The sequence below is a fragment of the Lytechinus variegatus genome, chromosome 5 (genome assembly GCF_018143015.1).
Source record: "Lytechinus variegatus isolate NC3 chromosome 5, Lvar_3.0, whole genome shotgun sequence".
Lineage (NCBI taxonomy): Eukaryota > Metazoa > Echinodermata > Echinoidea > Temnopleuroida > Toxopneustidae > Lytechinus > Lytechinus variegatus.
The window spans coordinates 5,348,791-5,369,609 of record NC_054744.1 but is presented as its reverse complement, the minus strand read 5'-3'; the positions used below and the strand labels follow the sequence as shown (position 1 = coordinate 5,369,609).

At 37.5% G+C, this 20,819-nt stretch overlaps 1 protein-coding gene across 21 annotated transcripts in view; it reads left to right on the top strand.

Moving 5' to 3' along the window:
* Positions 1 to 20,819, top strand: part of LOC446192 (extracellular matrix protein 18) — a 160,745-nt gene that overhangs the window by 21,436 nt on the left and 118,490 nt on the right. For all 21 annotated transcript variants that reach the window (XM_041608243.1, XM_041608240.1, XM_041608239.1 and 18 more), the window contains exons 3-6: positions 5 to 179; positions 12,597 to 12,649; positions 14,597 to 14,783; positions 15,266 to 15,350. In XM_041608243.1, coding sequence (XP_041464177.1) covers positions 5 to 179; positions 12,597 to 12,649; positions 14,597 to 14,783; positions 15,266 to 15,350 — 500 coding nt within the window. The remainder of the gene's footprint in view (positions 1 to 4; positions 180 to 12,596; positions 12,650 to 14,596; positions 14,784 to 15,265; positions 15,351 to 20,819) is intronic.

Genomic DNA, 20,819 nt, shown 5'->3' with positions numbered 1-20,819 from the left:
TTAGGTGCCTTCCATAGAATATGAGATGATGCACGCCACTTTGGTTGTCAAGTTAAGGAGGACCTTGGTTACCCAGAGTGGTTTTGAGGTGATCGAGAGGAGAACCGTTACTATCAACGGTGTCAATACTGAGATGTTCATCGAGACGGACAAGCCAGTTTACAAACCTGGGCAAACAGGTCAGTCAAGGAAATAAATCGGGTCAATCCATCATTGCCCTTTCAACTTTGAACTTTACTAGAATTTGTTTTTTTTCCTTTCTTTCCCTTTTTTCCCTCTTTCCTGTAAATTCCTTCTCTTTCTCTCTTTTTTTATTGCTACTTAGATCAATGATTGCATAAAGTAATGTATAATTAATCATGAAAATCAAGCACACAATCAATTGTTAACCTCTGTGTTACAGGATCTTGATGTGGATGTTCTTATTAACTTTTCTTGAGTAATGAAGAAAGTTCACAGTATATTTCTTTAACCAAGTTTTAACACTTTATGTGCTGTTTTGCTTATTCTGAACTGTACATGAATGCCATGAATGGGTCTGCATTTCAAGTCTGTCAAGAGTCCATTGTGATAATGAAGTGTTATATTGATGTGGAGCCCTCTGGAAGAGCAGTGATAAGAAGGTTGTTCAGGTGTCAAATCAGTTGTCAGATCCCCTTTTAAGTATCTTCAGTAATCCCAGATAAGTAAGGAAAGGATTCAGTTCAATAACCGGCTGTGCTTCACTGATCACGCTCCCAAGTTTGTCTGTGTTTCTCATAGGCGTATTCAGACCGCCTCAAATTTCGAGAACACCACAGGAGCGTTTCATGAAAGGACTTATCAGACTTTTTTCTGACAAGTCCCATTTTATCTGACAGATACCATAATAACTGTGCTTCTCAGCCAATCAAAATCAAGGAAAGTCATATTTCAAAACTTGTCAGATAAAAATGTTGATGAAGTACTCTCCAGGTATTCTCTGCTTGGGAAATCGACCTTGATCTACCCTTATCACAAAAATACCAGGTATTTTTGGCAGTGTATACCAGGTATTTTTGGCAGTGTGAAAGACTAAATAGAAAATTGACAAGAACTTTCATGAGTATTTTTCCATGGTTACAGGCAATCTTGCATTATGGAAGCCAAAATTATGAACGTTTTTTCAACCCAGTGAGTGGTTAAGCACAGGCAACTTGGGCTGCTGAGTTTGTCATGCTTCTCTCCTGCTAATCAGACCACACTGCACATGCTTGTAATTCTGAAAACTTATCCCGAATAATGTCTGTTTCAGGTCGGTGGGAATGCAAAAAAGAATAACCGGGCAAGTTTGAGTGTGAAGAAGTTCTCTTAATTTAACAATACAGGTATTCTGTTGATCAAATTGGTATGAATACGCTTCTTGTGGGTTGAATGTTAAAAACATTAATGAACATAACACAAGTCATGTTGAAAGGAATTGAAAAAAAGTTTAAAAAAATCATCCTGACAGGCTGACACTAAAGATATCTTTGACTTTAAAAACTTTTCTCTCCTGTAGACAATAATTGTAACACATGTAGTATAGGAATACTATTTTTATGTTTGCAGTCTCTTATACGTTACCAATTTTATATGGGTTTCTGCAACTTCTTCCTGAATGACCCACCCCCCCCAAAAAAAAAAAGTTATCACTTGATAAACAGACATTTTTCCATTCCCAGAAAGTTGTCACTCCTCGAAATGTCATCAATTATCTATTCTTACATAGGAGGAAATCCTATAAACCTAACCTCCTTCTCTATGCAGACTGGCCCTTGTTGTATCGGTACAAGTTGTGTCATAATTTTTCTGGTTATACAAGTGTTCCACCTGTGATGATATAACATGTTCCATTGTTGGTAAGCTTGTTAGTGTCTCAGAGAAGAGACGAGGAATAAAACAGAAAGATGTTAATGCTTCAAAAAGAGAATAACAATTCCTAAAAAGTTGGTTATGTTCATTCCGAAACCCCCCCAAACAAGCCGTCCTCGCTCAGAAGGGTCTCCTGGCATCCAGATGGGTTGACAAAAAATAAAGAAGATCTGATTTGAACAGATTTTAGGGTCTCTCGCCCCACCTGCCACAGTTTTAGCACTTAGTACTGTACTAGCTCTGTTTCCAATGGAAATAGATCTTCCAGAGTGAAAGTGACAGTGACATTTATATTACATGATCAGATGAGACAGATATCTTGTCTCTTTTCCCGGGACAGTATGCGGAATTCCCTGGTGGCAGTCACTTGCCAAAAAACATGTCTGTGGCAGTTGCAAGCCGAACTCCAAATTTTGAATCACATTATATTTTGTGAAGATTTCAAGATAGGGCCTTCCTTTTAGTAATTCTATTGATTAGAATGTTTTCCTAGCATTTCCTGGAATTCAGACATCTCACGACTGTCAGAAACGATCTTAGTCAAAGTAAAAATATTATTTTACAAGTATTTTTTAATTCATGTTATAGGAACAGCAAGATATTTATTTTCACTCTTTTTGTCTCGCCTGCATAGCAGAGGGAGACTAGGCTCACAGTGACAGCGGCAACGGCGGTGGCATCGTCAACATTGAAATCTTAACCAAGGTTAAGTTTTTGAAATGTCATCATAACTTTAAGTGAATGGACCTAGTCCATGAACTTGGACATAAGGATAATCAAATATCACTGATTATCTTGTATGAGATTCAGGTCACGTGAACAAGGTCAATGGTCATTTAGTGTCAATGAACTTTGGTAATGTTGGTGTATTTGTGGAAAAGGCATCATAACTGCCAGAGGAGCTCCACTTGTCATCCAAAAGATTGAGCAACAGGGGGTGATTGTCTTTATGACTTTTGGAATTATGAAGAAAGAAAAATATTAAAGATGTTAAAGGCATATGGCAGGCCAACAAATGACGTCTTCTCGTACCAGTCCTCTATGTTGACGTACATTTCTAAAAGTGCTCAATTAGACCCTGATCAACAAGTTGCCCGACAAGTTGGTAGCACAACTTCCAACTTTTGTTCTGAAAGGGACCTCCTGTGCACAGGGCCCAATCAGGGATTAAGGCTACACTGTACATTTTCAGACCACATGACTCAAAAGAAGAAGCCATTGGTTGCGCTTTCTTATTTTTGCCCCACAAAGCATACATTTAGGCCGACATGTCTCTTGTAGTTGTACCTGTTGATCTGTTGTATATGAGCCCATTGTAAATGTATCTCCATTGTAGCTGGATCAGAGGGATTGAAGAGTTCCCCCCAAGTCATTGTGAGATGCTATGACTAATTCTATTTGATAGGTCAATTATATGGATTCAGCCGTCATCAATAGGTCTGAGTTCTGCATCAGTGACAGATTCACTATGTTCAGACGATCTCCCTCTTACCTGGACATCCCCTGGCAGATGTCCTGCTTATACCATGGTCACATTTGTTCTACGGCGGCCGTACGGCGAGTCGAAAACAGTCGTTTTATTCATTTTTATTCAAACCACCTATATGTAGCTGGACCAAAAAATTGTTAAAAGGATGTTTTCGACTCGCCGTACGGCCGCCGTAGAACAAATGTGACCATGGTATTACAGGGAAATCCCCCGGCAAACTTATAGTCCGAACGCTCATGGAAAAAAATTCCCTTTTCCCGTTTTCTTCTCGCCCTCCCTCCCCAGGTTTTAGGAAGGATATAAGCAACCGAGGCTCATAATGCTTTGGGGCACAGCACGGTGCTGCATAAGCACTTGCCCGATTACCCGGGGCAAGTAAAAGTTGAAGTGTTTTGAATTAAAGACCAAAACTACTTGCCTGAATTGGGCAAGCAAAATTCTCACAGTAGAATGATATAAATTAGGGTCGATATGATATTGACCCTGATTTTGGTCATGGCAGGCAAGATGAAATCATTTTGAAAGAATGCAGTAACAAGGTAGATCAGGTCATGTCCAAAGAGAGAAAAAGTTCAATGGTGTATAAAACTGCAAAACTTTATTTTGAAGAGGTAAAACTTCATTTTCAAGGGTTTTTTCGGGCAAGTGAAATAGATTTTTGAGCAAATATATTTCAACTATTTAAAAATTCACTTTGCCAGACTGGGCAAGTAGGCTTACTTCTAAAAAGTTATGTAGCACCCTGTTTATTAATTTTTGCACAGGCACAAATAAAACAGTAAACTGCTTCATCAAACATGGCTGTCAGCCACCCCTCTCCCCCCCCCAGATGGGGGGGGGGGAGGGGACGTGTGGATGCTTGGTCATAAATCTCTCCTTCCTTCCAATGGTAAGTGGGGGATAGTGTGAATGCCAGGATTAGGGAACCACACAGAAGGATCTATGGGTGATTGAAGATGAATGGGAAAATGAATTGATTACAATCCCTTTCCCCTTTTGAAACAAGCTCATATCACCAGGCGTATTCGGACCGACTCAATCACTAGAATACCTGCGAATAAACAATCACTTTCCAGGTATGAAAATACCTGAATATTAATTTCCACATTTGCACCAACCTACTGCACTTCAGTAGCCAGGTTCAAGCTCGAGGTGCAAAAAATCCAACTTCGCAAATACTGTGCTAATACTTTTTAACCGCACGTAGAATAGCTCTTCCACAGCACTGTTTATACTCCTGCACAATTCTACAAGTACCATGGTCCATACACCAACCTGGTGGACTGTACTTTCACAGATGATGACAAGTTCTTGAAGTTGTGTTTACATTATAGGATATGTTGCACACAATCACAGTAAGTAGTCGCACCACCAATTCTGAAAGGGGCCTAACGGGCATGAATGAAATCACAGGCTTTTCAAGTGTTGGGTCAGATATATTGTTAAAAGATCAATACCCTCTTCAAGTACTTGTTAACACCAGCAAATTACCTCATTACAAATAACCACAGAAGGGGGCATACACATGGACAGTTCTATTTATGGTCAAGCTTTTGTTCCATTATCCAACTTCCATTCTTGTGCATAAATAGTATACATATATGTAACAGGTAGAGATAAAGAAATGTCAAGGCCAGACGTGTTATAAAAGTTGCCTGTTACACAATATGAGGTTAACAAGAAATTGGGCCTACTTTCAAAACTATACATTTACATTCTTTGTAACAAATCATAGTACTTTAAAGTATATAGGTAACATTTCTTCAAAACACCTCAAAACTTTGAGAAAGATTGAAAGTGTATGCTTACTTAAAGGTCAAGTCCACTTCAGAAAAATGTTGATTTGAATGAATAGAGAAAAATCAGACAAGCACAATGCTGAAAATTTCATCAAAATCGGATGTAAAATAAGAAAGTAATGACGACATTTCAAAGTTTTGCTTATTTTTAACAAAATAGTTATATGAACGAGCCAGTAACATCCAAATGAGAGAGTTGATGATGTCACTCTTTCTTTTGTTTTTTATTGTTTGAATTATACAATATTTCAATTTTTACGAATTTGACGATTAGGACCTCCTTGCCTGAAGGACAAAATGTTAAAATAATGGAATTCCACGTGTTCAGGGAGGAATGAAACTTCATTTCAAATGACAATGACGAGAAAATAAAAATATTTCATATTTCATGTAATAAAATACAAAAGAAATAGTGAGTGAGTAATGTCATCAGTTCCTCATTTGCATACCGACCGAGATGTGCATATAACTGTTTTTGTGTAATGAAGCGAAACTTTAAAATGCCATAACTTTCTTATTTTACATCCCATTTTGATGAAATTTTTGGTGTTATGCTTGTTGAATTTTTCTTTTTTATTCAAATCAAGTTTTTGTTGGGGTGGACTTGTCCTTTAATGTAGGGAAGTCTCATTCACACTGAAAAGAGAAGGGGTTTCATGTCTTCTCTATGAAAATAACCTATCTGGTTATTTTTTTCTCATTTGTTTACTTTTCTTTCACTCATGAAGATACTTTCTATTTACACACCTATTTCCAGGATTCCCACTATGCAGTTCAAGGTTAAGAGACATGTCTTGCACTTTATACAAAATATTTTTCCTTTCCTTTTTACCTACATCTATGAACACATGTGCAAGGATTTATTCAAATCCAATAATATAATTAATTTTCTTAGTGTATTCCTACTTGTCTCTTTTCAACTATTTCTCATTTTCTTGTTGATCCCATTTTCTGAAGTTTTTACTAGTTTGCAAAAAATTGGACCATGATAGGCCTCCATGTACTATTAGTAAAGAAAATTGAATATATTTTTTAAAATGAAAAGTTTGACATGTCCTTGGGTTTTGTAGGCACTAAAATGGTTATTTTGTGTTACTCGAAAACTAAAACATTAATACTGTGAACGTGTACATCTATACTTGTAGTGTATGCATAGTCAGTATCCGTGTATTTCATAGGAAATATGTTTATTTATGAAACCATGTGTTACACACATGTTAAGGACCCATTGCCTCTTTTTATAAATATCGTTATGTACCACGTGAAATCATAGCCGTAAGCCATTATTAAGAAATTATGTTCTGTGGAGAAATTGTAGTGTGGCATAAAATAAGTCCAATTTATGAGGCTTCTTTATTTAGATCTACAAATCCTTGAATTATTCCTTGATCTATGTACTGCATTAATTATTTCATGCTTGGCTGATAATCCCATAATTTGGCTGTAAGCTGTGGTTTTGAAGATATTAAACTCACACTTTTGTTAGATTGCATAGTGAGATGTGTTATGGAATTGCTCTAGATGATAGGTTTGCTGTCACAGCAACACATGATGACTTTCTTTCAAAGTTACGAAGTAAAAGCACTTTTATTTCATAATTAAACAAATTTTAGACACCTTTCACCTTTTGGCAAGAGCTGTTCTGTAATTGTGTACTACTTTTAGACAGCTGTCCAAGAAAGGTCAACAATGCATAAATCACTCTGGTCGTGTACATGCCGGTGTTTGGAATAGTCTCCCCAGCAAGATCAGTTCATACCCCGTACATGTAGCTCAATTATTTAAATTGAAAACTTATTTATTTTCTCTATGAAGTTTGCTTTGTTGTAAAATACTTTGACCATGTTTAGATGGATTAGCGTTGTACAGATGTTCAAATGTGTGTAAGCATTTTAGGCGGTGCTGCCCCGGGGGGGGGGGGGGGGGCCACTTCCATTCACGAGTGGATACCATGCGCGACCATGGGGTCTCGAAAAGCACCCTAAACACGTAATTTCCATATTCTGAAAATGCACCCCTTAACAAGTATTGGCGTGTGAAACCCTACCCTTAACAAGTATTGGAAACAAAACGATACTCTTGGCAAATATTCCCTGAAATGAACCCCTAAACAAGTACAGGAATGTTTTATTCTTACGGGTCCTTCGGTCGTCGGCTTTACCTTATTTGGTTTAGTACGACCCTACCTTCTACACCTCGCGCAAATAGGACTCTAAACACGTAGTGTTGGGGCAAAAGGACATCCTTTATAAAACATTTTAATTTTGTTTTATCATCCCCGCAAATTCGACCCTAAACACATAATTTTCCTAGCGAAATAGATACCCTTTTTTCATTATTTTTGTGTTTTTGACACCCTTATCACGTTACGTACGTAACGTGCCCTATCGTGAAAAAGGACATCCTTTTTACGTGTTTTTTTGGTCGCGCATGGTATCCACTCGTCAATTTAAGTGGCCCCCCGGGGGTGCTGCACCAGCCCGAGTTTGCTCAATCTCGAGATTTAGCCAGAGTGGCCCTCTTCACGATCAATCTCCAGATTCAAGAAACCTGTCTCCATCATCGCAAGAAGAGTGATTCCTGCTTGAGCGAGGCATCGATGCATTATGGTCTGATGCCGTGAATAAATACATGTAATCTTGAGTGCGTCTGCACCTGCGAATTAGCGGTATAATTTGTAAATTAGCACGCTATTTTGCAAATAATCCCAAGTTGATTTGGGATTGCCATCTTGAGATTAATCCTGCGAACTAGGGTGATAATTGCGTCTCCATTGCAAATAATCTTGAGATTGTTCAGATCAGGATAATTAACCGGATCAGAAATAGCGCGCTAATTTTAAAACTCGAGCTGGTGCAGACAGCCCTATTTCATCAGCTCTATTTTGGTCTTGGGCGGTATTTCTTGAAATTCCAATGTTTCTTCAGCGTGTACCTTTCCAGACATTGCGCTATGCTGGTAGGGTATATCTTCCTCTGCCCTACTGTTTCTGAGCAGCTCTCACAGTGGCACGAGGTTAATGTAATATTCTTTGGCCTTATTCATTTGGACAAAAAAAATTCTTCCAAGTCAAGGTAACAACACATGGTTTATCTATTCTCTGGAAGCTGCCAAAAAACCCAAAACAGTCTCATCATGTTTTATCCACGCCTTGTGATGTTCCAAAACAAGATACAACAGTATTTGAAGAAGTTTACGCTTAATGTTTACATGTATCTGTAATAGATTTTTTTGGGGGGATTGGTGTTACTCAGATAGCTAGATCTGACTAAAAGTCACAATAACTGCTAATGTGAGCTTGTGTGAAAGCAGGAAACTCAAAGAATCAGATCATTTTTTAGATCAATTTTAGCTTGCATGCAGCTTGAGTGCTGCGATGAGCAAGTGCGCCATGCATTCAACTTTTTTTGGGAAAAATACACTTTTTTTATCACAGAATACAATTTTTCATTCCCAGAGGTTGGCAGGTCTGTTTTGGTTGCATTGCCAATGAGAGGATGTCCACATCATTAGGGATCTCAACATTCAAATGTATCAATTTTTCTCATACTTTCATAGATTTCCATATTTGATTTTTATCCTGTCATACAAGTTAACTTTTCTCCAGGTTTACAGTCTCCTTTAATACAAAATCTTTTATTCAGCATGCTTACTATGAGCGTGAGCTGACCGATGTGGTAATGGGAATAGGCCTATATACCACACACAAATGCAAAGTGCAACTTTTCGTCTTGGTCTTTTCTTTTTTAAAACATAACCAGGGGGCTGTTCCATAAAGCTGTTCGTAAGTTAAGAGCCACTTTAAGAACGACTTGTTATCCTTTCTTACGCGCAAAACCATCCCTAATGATTATATCATTTAACACAAGAAAGGATTACCAGTCGTTCTTAAAGTCGCTCTTAACTTACGAACAGCTTTATGAAACACCCACCAGTTCTGCTATTTTCACTGTGTAATTCACTGTGTAATAAGTTTCTTTGCATTGGCTTCTTCGGTATTTGCCAGGTTTAAACTTATCCCTCTTTATATTGTCCTAATGGAAAGAGATGAAATCAAAGTAAATTTCAAACCTCAAACCTGCAAATCATTCCTTTTTTTAAAAACAAAATGTATTTAAGTATTGTTATCTGAATGTATCTTTAGGGCTTTGTTTCATAAGATTTTGTTATACATACAAATGTGCAATTTTTGTAACAAGTTTGCCTTCAGCCAATTAGATTGAAGGATTTCAGTAGCTTTTAACGGTTATCGCAAGTTTGTTACAATAACAGGATATATGAAATAGGACTCTTATATCACAATGCGTGATTCAATCACCAGCAGAAAGTCAGAAACTTACACAAAATTATTTTTCTCTTTAAACCTTGCAAAAAGTTTCATGAAGATTTATGAAGTGTGTTTCCAAATTGAGTACTTTCTTAATTAAAAAATTAACAGAAAGGGAACAGATCTCCCTTTCTCACCTGCTTTGAAACTGTTAAGAGGGGCAAGGATCATCTTCTCAATCTCATGTTACAAATGGGGTATGAGCGGGGGATGATGATGATCCTAGAATGAAACCCAATGCTTGGTCTTGTGTTTGATTGCCCAGATATGTGTGTCACGCCCTGCTGTTAAACCTCTCCACGCTCGAACCTGACCTTCCCCAAAACTCTCCCAGCATGGCACCCTTCCCCAACACGACATCTCCGTCTTTTAATCTTATCGACAACAAGAAAAGTGTGAAATGCCTTATTTGATGTTGTCATGGAAACCCCATAGATTTTTTTTAGGTTCTAGACTTTCAGACCTATTTACACGTCTTAGACCTTGACTCTTGCAAATCAAATAACAGTTTTATGGGAACGGTTTGGCAAGAACGTCTCATCTGCATGTCTCTGTTGGCATTTATTTCTTGGTGTACATTCAAACTGATTTGAATACCCACCTGTTCATAAAATCTGCACATTCCTATATCTTTTTTTTTAAAGTAAAGAACCTGTTCTTACAGGCCCCCTCCCAATAATGAAGACCAAGGGTTCTCTTCATTAAAAACCCCATATTTCTGAAATGTTCTGAGCGACTCGAGCGAAATGAGGGAGTGAAAATGTTCCCCAAGTTGTTAAAATGAAAATCAAATTTGTTTCATGTTTTAGATAGTATTACAACATAATAAAAAATACATTTTATCTGTCTGTCTTCCCCCCCCCCCCCCCCGCTCCCTTGGAGATGGAGCTTGTCATGATGGGGGAAGGGGGTGGGGGGACATTACTCCCCAAGTCCCCATCCGAAAAGGGCAGTGGCCTAAGGTTCTTTTCATAGGTGTGCAGGCTTCAAGTGGGGTTCCTCAAGCCCCTTTTACATCCTCCATCTTGACAGGTCATAGACTCAGTTCAGTCAGGACTGTATTGTATTAGGGGTATTCAGGAAATCATAGATAAGTAGATGATGATAGGCTAATGCTTCCTTTGGAAGGAAAACTTGCTACAGGTGTGATTACTTAACCCTTATTCATGTCCGTATGCACTGTCTTCATTAGCCTGAATTTGCAATTTTCAATGTTTAGAAAATTGGTAATTAGTGTTGATAGAGGCCTATATGGAAGTATGATACACATAAGCTCAAGTTTGTAAAATTATGAGCCTCTTTTAAACTTAATAAGCTTTTTTTTGGTCAAATTAGCTGACTGGTATGATTTCTCTAAATAATATCTGCCCTCATATTCTTGTTTACTCTGAAAAGCCATCGCTTAAGGAAAGTTGCTGATTTGGTTGTAATTGTCTGTATATATGTGCTCGGATGATATTTTTTAAAGGGGCACTTCATAGGTAGGGTGTTTCGCTCAAAAAGAAAAACAGAAAACATTTATGGACATTAATACATCAATGGAGCGTTGTGGCCCAGTGGATTAGTCTCCGGACTTTGAAACAGAGGGTCGTGGGTTCAAATCCCAGCCATGGCGTAATTTCCTTCAGCAAGAAATTCATCCACTGTGTGCTGCACTCGACCCAGGTGATGTAAATGGGTACCGGCAGGAAGTAATTCCTCAAAAAGCTGTGTGCGCCTTAATCGGTTGCCTAGCTTAGCCGGGGTAATAATAATAGCAGTGCCTTTTTAAAGCGCCATGAGCACCGAAAGGTGGACCTGTGCGCTATATAAGTAGCCACCATTATTATTATTAATCAGACACGTTGGCTTAGTGATCGAGTGCTTGCCCCATGAAAGGGAAGTTGCGGGTTCGATCCCTGGCCAAGTCATACCAAAGACTTAAAAAGTGGGACCTTCCGCCTTTTTCTCTGGTGCTCAGCATGCCTAGGAGAACAGTTCAAATGAACTGAAGCGGCTAACCTGTGTAAATAATAGTACTATTATTATAATCAAAATGTGTAGAATATCAAAAAGATGTTCAGATAATTATCATGAATTTATTTGCAAACGACATTGCCAAATTAGTCCCCTTTCTTTTACTATTTCTTGTATGTATTTAGTCAAGACTTTTTATACACCTGTACATAATTCTAGCCATGTGGAAATGTATGAAGATTAAACTGTAGGCTATAGATCTGCAAATGGTTTACAAAATAGCCTCTGTGTTTGAATAACTTGATATGTAGTAAACAAAATCCACACAGCCGTAGGCCCCTGATACACATGCGTCGGGTTTGAAGCGGGGTCCGATGCTGATCCCTTAATGCCTGCAATTTGAAGCTGCCTCAAGATATACCCCCTGATATACATGTTCCAAAACCTGCAAAACAGAAGTGCCCGAATCCGCGCTTATTTTGCTTATTTCTCAGCAATTAAACAATATCTTCTAGAATTCTTCAGCACATATTTTTTATTCATATTTATAAACAGACACTTGGGTGGTCATTATATTGGATATCATTCTGTAAATAGTCATTTTGAGATCAACTGGCATTTATCTTTAAGCCGGCTTCACATTGCCTATTCACGTGACATGATGCACCTTTTTATTTTATGTAACAATTTGTATTGTTTTTGCACAGTTCATTAGCTGTAACTATTGTTCGCTATTTCTAGTTCAGTAGTCAAGTCGGCCTGAGTCCACTTGGGAGTGGTACCACAATTGCAGGACTGAAGCTGGTGTGATGCCGTCTTGGACTTGGTCCGAGCCGGTGTCAGTCCATCTTTAAAATAAGAGGAGTCTTACACATAAGGATAGCAGCTGCCTCTGATGCCATTAGTGGCCCATGTGTATTACAAGCCAAAGAATTGATCTGCATTTCTTGAAGGTATTGGTGGAAACTTCTTGAATGAAAATTACCCCATGTTTAGGGTTATGATTCTTTTGTTTTTCAGTTACTCTAACGATAATTTTCCAAATGGTTGAACGAGGATTAGACATTGCTATGAAATAAGATAAATTAAACCATGTACCCTACTATTCTCATGTTTTGTAAGATATATATTTTTTCTTGCTTTATCTCTTCAGTGAAATTCAGGATTCTTAATATCAACCAAGATCTGAAACCAGACATTACTCCGGTAAGTATTTCATTCATTATTATTTAAGGGAATGCAGCGACGAATAGAATAAGAGTGACTCTAGCCCCTATATCTTTTTAACGTTAAATTTATTACACACTTTCCATTTGTTAAATATCATTTGAATTCAAGCTATTCTTATTTTTCTTCATATTTTATTCTCCATTTAAAATTAAGCACTTACATGTAGCCTGACAAATAACCAGTGCTGCGGAAGAAAATTCAGAGGAATATGCCCACTAAAGGCTAAAGATTCATGTTTTAATTTAGAAATGTAAGGTTGGAAAGTCATAAAAAAACTTGACTTATGACCATGATTAAACCTATTTTGTAAAATGCCTTACAAGCTGTACTTTTCTCAGTGTTCATGATTTCTTTTAGCTTTAAATTAATTTCAATTAATACTTCCTGAAACAAAGTTTGTTTATCCACCCCGGATTGGGGGTATAAATAGAAAGAACAACTTCTGACAAAAAGATCTGCATTTATGCACAATCACATTCATGATGAAAAAAGGATACAAGATTGATGTACAAAGTATTGTTTCTTCTATTTTTTGTTTGATAACATTGTTAAAGTGCACTATTTTCCATTTTCACCCATCTGGTTGTACCATAACACAGATTGTATTGTATACATATGGAGAACTACATTATTTGGTACATGTACATGATCACCCAGTCCTTTCTGGAAACCATTAAACGCTCCTCCAAAAACTCCAAAACCAAAACTGCCCTTGGATTTCTTCCTGTATCACAGACACTGTTGAAAGCAGCTCTAGGGGACAATTAGTTCAATTTCTTCCCCTTGTACATTTCCCCTTTTCCACCGACACCACCCGACTTCCCCCCCCCCCCCCCCCTCAAGGGCCAAGGAATGAACTTGGCATGACCTTAGTCACTGACCTGCATATCATAAATTGTGTGGGGTTAGTAGGGGTCAACAAGTAGTGTGATGGAGTGAGTGAGTCATTCATAATGTCAGATATATGATATATGGGCCGGAGATGGAAAAGGAATCTCCTTTGGACTGGAGTTTTGCTTGTTTTCGTACACCATACCATGTCAAATGTCACATTACACAAGGCCAAAGGTCACTGCCATTAAATATTGATGAAAGGGAAAGAAAAATAAATCATGCGTCTGGATTTGACCCTTTTGAAGTACTTGAGTGGCATATCATCTTTAGAGCTATAGGAGTTTCACCTAGCTGTAGTCTGAAATAGCTGTCTTTTGTTTTTACCACTGTTAAATGTAACAAAATGATTTATTTCCAAACTTTTTATGAGATGGCATAGTACCTATAAGACCTGACCCTACCCAAGCAAGAAGAGGACAGGATGTCTTAAATACCTATCTTTGAAGAAAAAAAACTTTTTATCAATATATTTTCCTTGACTATGTATTGCAGATCTTATTTTGGGTGATGTAGTATTTAATGTCTTAACTTCAACATGGGTTAAATTGCAAAAGGTAGACCTGTCGATTTTAAATATATATGTAAGGCTATTGTTTGAAGTGAAAATGAAGAATAGTATACCGTCGGCAGCCTGGAGTATAGCATGGCACACGGAAATAGGCCAACGCATGATGTCATAGAATCATGCTTCTAATCACTGTTTTGATTGTTTGACCCTTTTTCAAACGTGATTCTGCAGAAAGGTCTTTCAAAACGCCCCCCTTTTCTGTGTTTCATCATTCATGTTTGTGATTTGAAACGCATTTACTATTACTTTTGACTAAACGCAACCCTAATTCAAATCACGATTCTAGGGTAAAAAGTGGCACATAAACACATCCCAAGTCTTCAGTTTGATAGGGATTTCAAGTGGGACAATCGCCAGATCAGATAGTACTGTGGGTTTGAGTCCCTAGCTGTGTCCATTTGTAATATGCCTGGGACAATATAACTATTGATTTTCATTTCAATTATCCATTTCTGTTTCAGGTAAGTAAGATTTGGATTGAGTCTCCTAGTGGTGTACGGATGCAGCAATGGCGGAAGCAGGAGAGTACCGATGGTCTGATTGATCTTGAGATGCCAATGACGACTGACCCTGTACCTGGTACCTGGTCTATCGTTGCTATACACAAGGGAAGGAAGACTACAAGAACCTTTGAAGTTGATGAATATGGTAATAACCAGGCTATTGTAGACCCTGTCCTCATCTACTTTCTTAAACCAGTTTAGTGGAAACCAGTTTGAATCGTAATGGGAACACCCAAAGTGGTCTTTGAAGTGGTCTCAATGGCCTTCCAAAACCACTTTGGAAATCCATCTTGCGATGTTGTTTTCAAGACCACTTTGCTTTGTTAAACTGGTCTATTAGAAGATAAGAACACAACCGTTCTTTTCGAAGCGATCTTCGTCTGGAAGTATGATAATGTGTGCATGTTGGGTTCGCTAATCAGTACACATGGTATATAGCATACTGATGATTATGCCTTTGCAGTGGTATTAGAGCGAGAGAGTGTCGACTAAATGGCAATTAGACCACATGCAACCATACAGTACGTAACTACAGCAATCAGAAGGTGTTAGACATGTTATTGTGATGTATCAAGTGCTAAAAGTGGAATATAATTTTTTTTTCTGTTTTTTTCTAATACCTTGCAGTGCTTCCCAAGTTTGAGGTGATAATTACTCCTCCCACCTATGTGATGATCAATGCTACATCCACGAGGGTCAAGGTTTGTGGAAGGTAAGATTTATCTTTTGTTATTATTGACATCATCAGTCTTCAGAATAAACCGCAATAATGTTCATGGAATTCGGGGCCGGGGAGGGGATGGCTTCGATAAAACTTCTGAAGTTATAATTTCATTAAAAAAACAAGCTTTATATGTTCGAACAGACATTATCCATATACATGTAGCTCTGTGTCTGTATTGTCATCAAATACCGTATTCTACTACTATCAGTAATTTTAACTCTCACAAAATATCATGGGTGATTATATATAGTATCTTAACTGGCAAATCTCTTAAAGGTCAAGTCCACCCCAGAATATTGTTGATTTGAATAGATAGAGAAAAATCAAACTAGCATAATGCTAAAAATTACATCAAATTCGGATGTAAAATAAGAGAGTTATGACATTTTAAACTTTCACTTATATTCCACAAAACAGTGATATGCACAACTCAGTGACATGCAAATGAGGCAGACGATGATGTCCCTCACTCACTATTTCCTTTGTTTTTTGTCTCACCTGCGAAGCAAAGTGAGACTAGGCGCCGCTTTTCCGACGGCGGCGGCGGCGGCGTCAACATCAAATCTTAACCTGAGGTTAAGTTTTTGAAATGACATCATAACTTAGAAAGTATATGGACCTAGTTCATGAAACTTGGCCATAAGGTTAATCAAGTATTACTGAACATCCTATTAGAGTTTCATGTCACATGACCAAGGTCAAAGGTCATTTAGGGTCAATGAACTTAGACCATGTTGGAGGAATCAACATCGAAATCTTAACCTGTGGTTAAGTTTTTGAAATGTCATCATAACTTAGAAAATATATGGACCTAGTTCATGAAACTTGGACATAAGGTTAATCAAGTATCACTGAACATCCTGCATGAGATTCACGTCACATGACCAAGGTCAAAGGTCATTTAGGGTCAATGAACTTTGGCCGAATTGGGGATATCTGTTGAATTCCCATCATAACTTTGAAAGTTGATGGATCTGATTCATGAAACTTGGACATAATAGTAATCAAGCATCACTGAAAATTTTGTGCAAGTTTCAGGTCTCATGATTAAGGTCAAAGGTCATTAGGGTCAATGAACTTTGGCCGAATCGGGGGTATCTGTTGAATTACCATCATAACTTTGGAAGTTTATTGGGCTAGTTCATTTAACTTGGACATTAGAGTAATCAAGTATCACTGAACATCCTGTGCACGTTTCAGGTCACATGACCAAGGTCAAAGGTCAATGAACTTTGGCCGAACTGGGTGTATCTGTTGAATTACCATCATAACTTTGAAAGTTTATGGATCTGATTCATGAAACTTGTACATAAGAGTAATCAAGTATCACTGAACATCCTGTGCGAGTTTCAGGTCACATGATCAATGTCACAGGTCATGTAAGGTCAATGAACTTTGGCCATGTTGGGGTTTTTTGTTGAATAACCATCATATCTCTGTAAGTTTATTGGTCTAGTTCATAAAAAGTGGACATAAGAGTAACCATGTATCACTGAACATCTTGTGCGAGTTAGAGTAGTTCAATATAGCAGCACTGCTGCTATATTGAACCGCGTGGTGCAGGTGAGACGGCCAGAGGCATTCCACTTGTTTACAGATTTGACAATAAGGACCAACTTGACTGAACATATAGTATTAAACAATGCTAATTCCACATGTTCAGGGAGAAAATAATAGATGTTTTACTTGACAATGAGGATAGAATAAAAATTTTTCATATTTCATATAATAAAATACAAAAGAAATAGTGAGTGGATGACATCATCAGTGTCCTCATTTGCATACCGACCAGGATGTGCACAGGACTGTTGTGTGAAATTAAGCGAAACTTTAAAATTTCATAACTTTCTTATTTTACATCCAATATGATGAAATTTTCAGTGTTATACTTTGTGGATTTCGTCTTTTTATTCAAATCAACTTTTTGTTGGAGTAGACTTGTCCTTTAAGCAAGGAGAGGCAAAGAATTTGTAGCAAAATAATATGGGAAGAAGCCCAGGACGTGCATTCAAGATGCAACCCTCACCCCCCCTTTGTGAAAATAGTTCAGACAAGCAAAATAAAACTAGGATAAGCCATCAAAATTATTGCCCCCACCCTCTTGGGTATATTTGTGATTATACAGTGCGTTCCAGAAAAAACAAAACCGAGATTTAGCGATGATTTATCATACAGTGTAACCTAATCATAAACACAATAGACAAATGACCTACCATTATAAAGCTTAGAATTTTTTTCATCTGAAATTACTTAGGTATAAAATAAAAGAGCAGATATTGAACGTTTTAGGCATTTGATTTTCTTTTTGAAATTCAGATAACCCGCCAAATGAGTTTGTGGTATCATTCAAATTGTTTTTGCTCACTCATGCGTGAATGAGAAACAATCTAAGTAATATCAGATGAAAGAGAAGATTCTAAGCTTTACATTGGTAGGTCATTTGTCTATTGTATTTGTGATAAAGTTATGATAAATCATCGCTAAATCTCGGATTTGTTTTTTTCTGGGACGCACTGTATAAAATAAAACTCCCAGAAGGACTAACCTTACACTTCTTGGGTGCTGAAGTGTTTGGGGGATGATGTCTTGCAACAGAACTGGACAATAAAGTACAATACAACACTCCTGAAAGAAGATCTTGATGAGCTTAGATTGGATATATGTAGAGACATTCAGTTAAGATTTGCTGTACTGGTTATGAAAATACTTCCTAACATCTGTTTTACTGAGTAGGTGAAGATATTGCTTGAGTCAAGAAAAAGTTGGAGAATAGATGTGTCATTTGTTTCATAATGCTTGCACCACCAATGTCTGTTATCATGGGAGGCCTGTGGGTTGACCACTTCTTCCCAAGACATGGAGATATATATCTTGGATAACAAGTATGAATTATAAAAAAATGTCTAACTGATTGATGAACCCCATGGACAGGAAAGAATATATGATTTATCAGTAGTACTATAAGTGAGATCCTATGAAAACTGTCATATTTATATGAGGTTTGTAATCACTTTGAAAGAGAAACGCTGTGATTAAATGAAACCAAAACCCAATAAGAGAAGCAATCTAATTGGAAAGAGTAATACAAGAGGAACAATTTAAAACAAGTTTCATCAAAATCAGTTGTGAAATAGGCAAGTTATAGACGTTTAAACAGTCTTGTTGTTCTTTCTATGGGGATCCTCAAATTGGCAAACATGCTTCAAACTGGCTCATTTTGTGGACAACCCTCCATTTGTTCTCTACACAAATTTCAGATTTTCCTCTTTAATTTACAACATCTCCTCCTGACCTTGACATATGTGGTGTGAATTCTATTTTCCCATGACATATTTTATGCTCAGAATGAGGCAATATGCAATTTAAAAGACAATAGGGAAAATCTAAAAAATTGTGTATAAAGCAAATGGGGAGTTGTCCACAAAATCAGCCATTTTGAAGCATGATTGCCAATTTGAGGATCCCCATAGAAAGTAGAACAAAACTTTTTAAACATCCATAACTTTCGCAACTGATTTTGATGAAACTTGTTTTAAATTGTTCCTCTCATTTTACTCTTTCCAAGAAGATTGCTTAATTTCTTGGGTTTTGGTTTCCTTTAATACATTGTGCTGTGCACACTTTGGTCAACCTATCTCTAGGGATAAGCAATGTCACAATAATGTAGAAATGTAGTATGAAATGCACAAATTGTAATGATGATGATGGCGGTGACAATAACAATGTCATATTTTTACCCAGGAAGCCACTTCAGTTCCAAAAACTGTTTTCCCAGTGGGCCGTAACTTAATTATCTAACTGTAATTGTAATTACTTGTTCTAGGCCTGTGTGGATAAGTATATAAAAACCATTGTTTACATCTTTACTAACAAAGAAATGAGACAGGCCCTATTCATTAAGGAAAACATCCCAGGAAAATGGTAAACTAGTTCCCTTAGAAGCCTACCAAATCACATCCCTACACGCCATAATAATTAGGAAGCAAAAATCCTGCAGAGATACCTATTTATAACCTGGTTCCCTACCGTTAATATGGATGAGAGGGGTTAGTGGTTACACCTTATGATTTTTTATGCTGTTTGGGTCATTTTTTTTCCAGTTAATTGCCATTTGGTCTACAACCACTCTGTCTTATTTCTGTTTGGTCTAATTCTACATGGTCACACAACCAGTCATTTTTCCCCAGTTAATTGCCATTTGGTCTACAGCCACTTTGTCTAATATCTGTTTGGTCTAATTCTACATGGTCTCATCAGATTTTGTGTACAACCAGTTGGTCTTCTAACCGTTTGGTCTAATCGCCGTTTATCCCTTTTATCCTTTGGTCTAATTCCCATGTAAGCTGTACCCATTCTGTCCAAACCCATTGTGCAACACCGCCTATCCTATATGATTAGAGGAATAGATCAGGAGCTAAAATTAGACATAATGATTGATTGCACCAGTGATAGATAGACCAAATGGCAATCAGCCCAAATTAATAGACTATCACGTGGGGTTCGTCCATGTGGTACTAGACACTCTGAGAAGTAGACTAACTTACAATAGACCCAGGGAATATCAAGACTTTCTCTCTTGACATTATACAGTGCGTCCCAGTGCATTTTTTTTTAAACATGTGCACACCTAGTTACCAATAATGCATATATAGCATTTCCAATCATTTGAAAGCAGGATAAAAAAGAGCATCGTAGATTAAATGCCTTGCTCACTGGCATATGTGCTGCGGCCGGGAATTGAACCCCGGACTTTCGATGTATAGCTAGGCGCCTTAGACCACTCGGCCACGGCACCTCCACAGCATCTTCAAATGAATTATGATATTTTATTTTAATACATCATAATACAATTCAATTAGTCCTCTATATTTTAGTACATGTACCTTATATGAGACGAACACTATATGCATTAAGACGAGTTCGAAATGTTAATGTCAAAATCAGGTTGCGTAGAAAAATTGGACCAGGGGGCCGTTTCATAAAGCTGTTCGTAAGTTAAGAGCGACTTTAAGAACGACTGGTGAACCTTTCTTACGCGCTAAACCATCGCCAATTCAATATACCACTTACTGCAAGAAGGGATCACCAGTCGTTCTTAAAGTCGCTCTTAACTTACGAACAGCTTTATGAAACACCCACCCGATTGGTTTGTGATACGACTGTGCGACATGTAGTTCTTTGATTGGCTCATTAGCATTTCTTCTGTATTTCGTTGTTAAGTTTCTATCACTGATCCCTGAAATGAGAGTGGATTCAGATTTACACCAAATTGTTTCTGATATGCATCAATATTTATTGCTTGTAATCTTCTGTGCATGAACGATTTGCAAAGCTGTTAGTCTCATATCAAAGATGAGATTCCACTCTTACCATAGGTATCAAATTTATAGTAAAAACATAATCAATAATTGTTAAATCTATTTCTGAAAAGAGGTTTTGTTTTGTTGTGGGAACCAC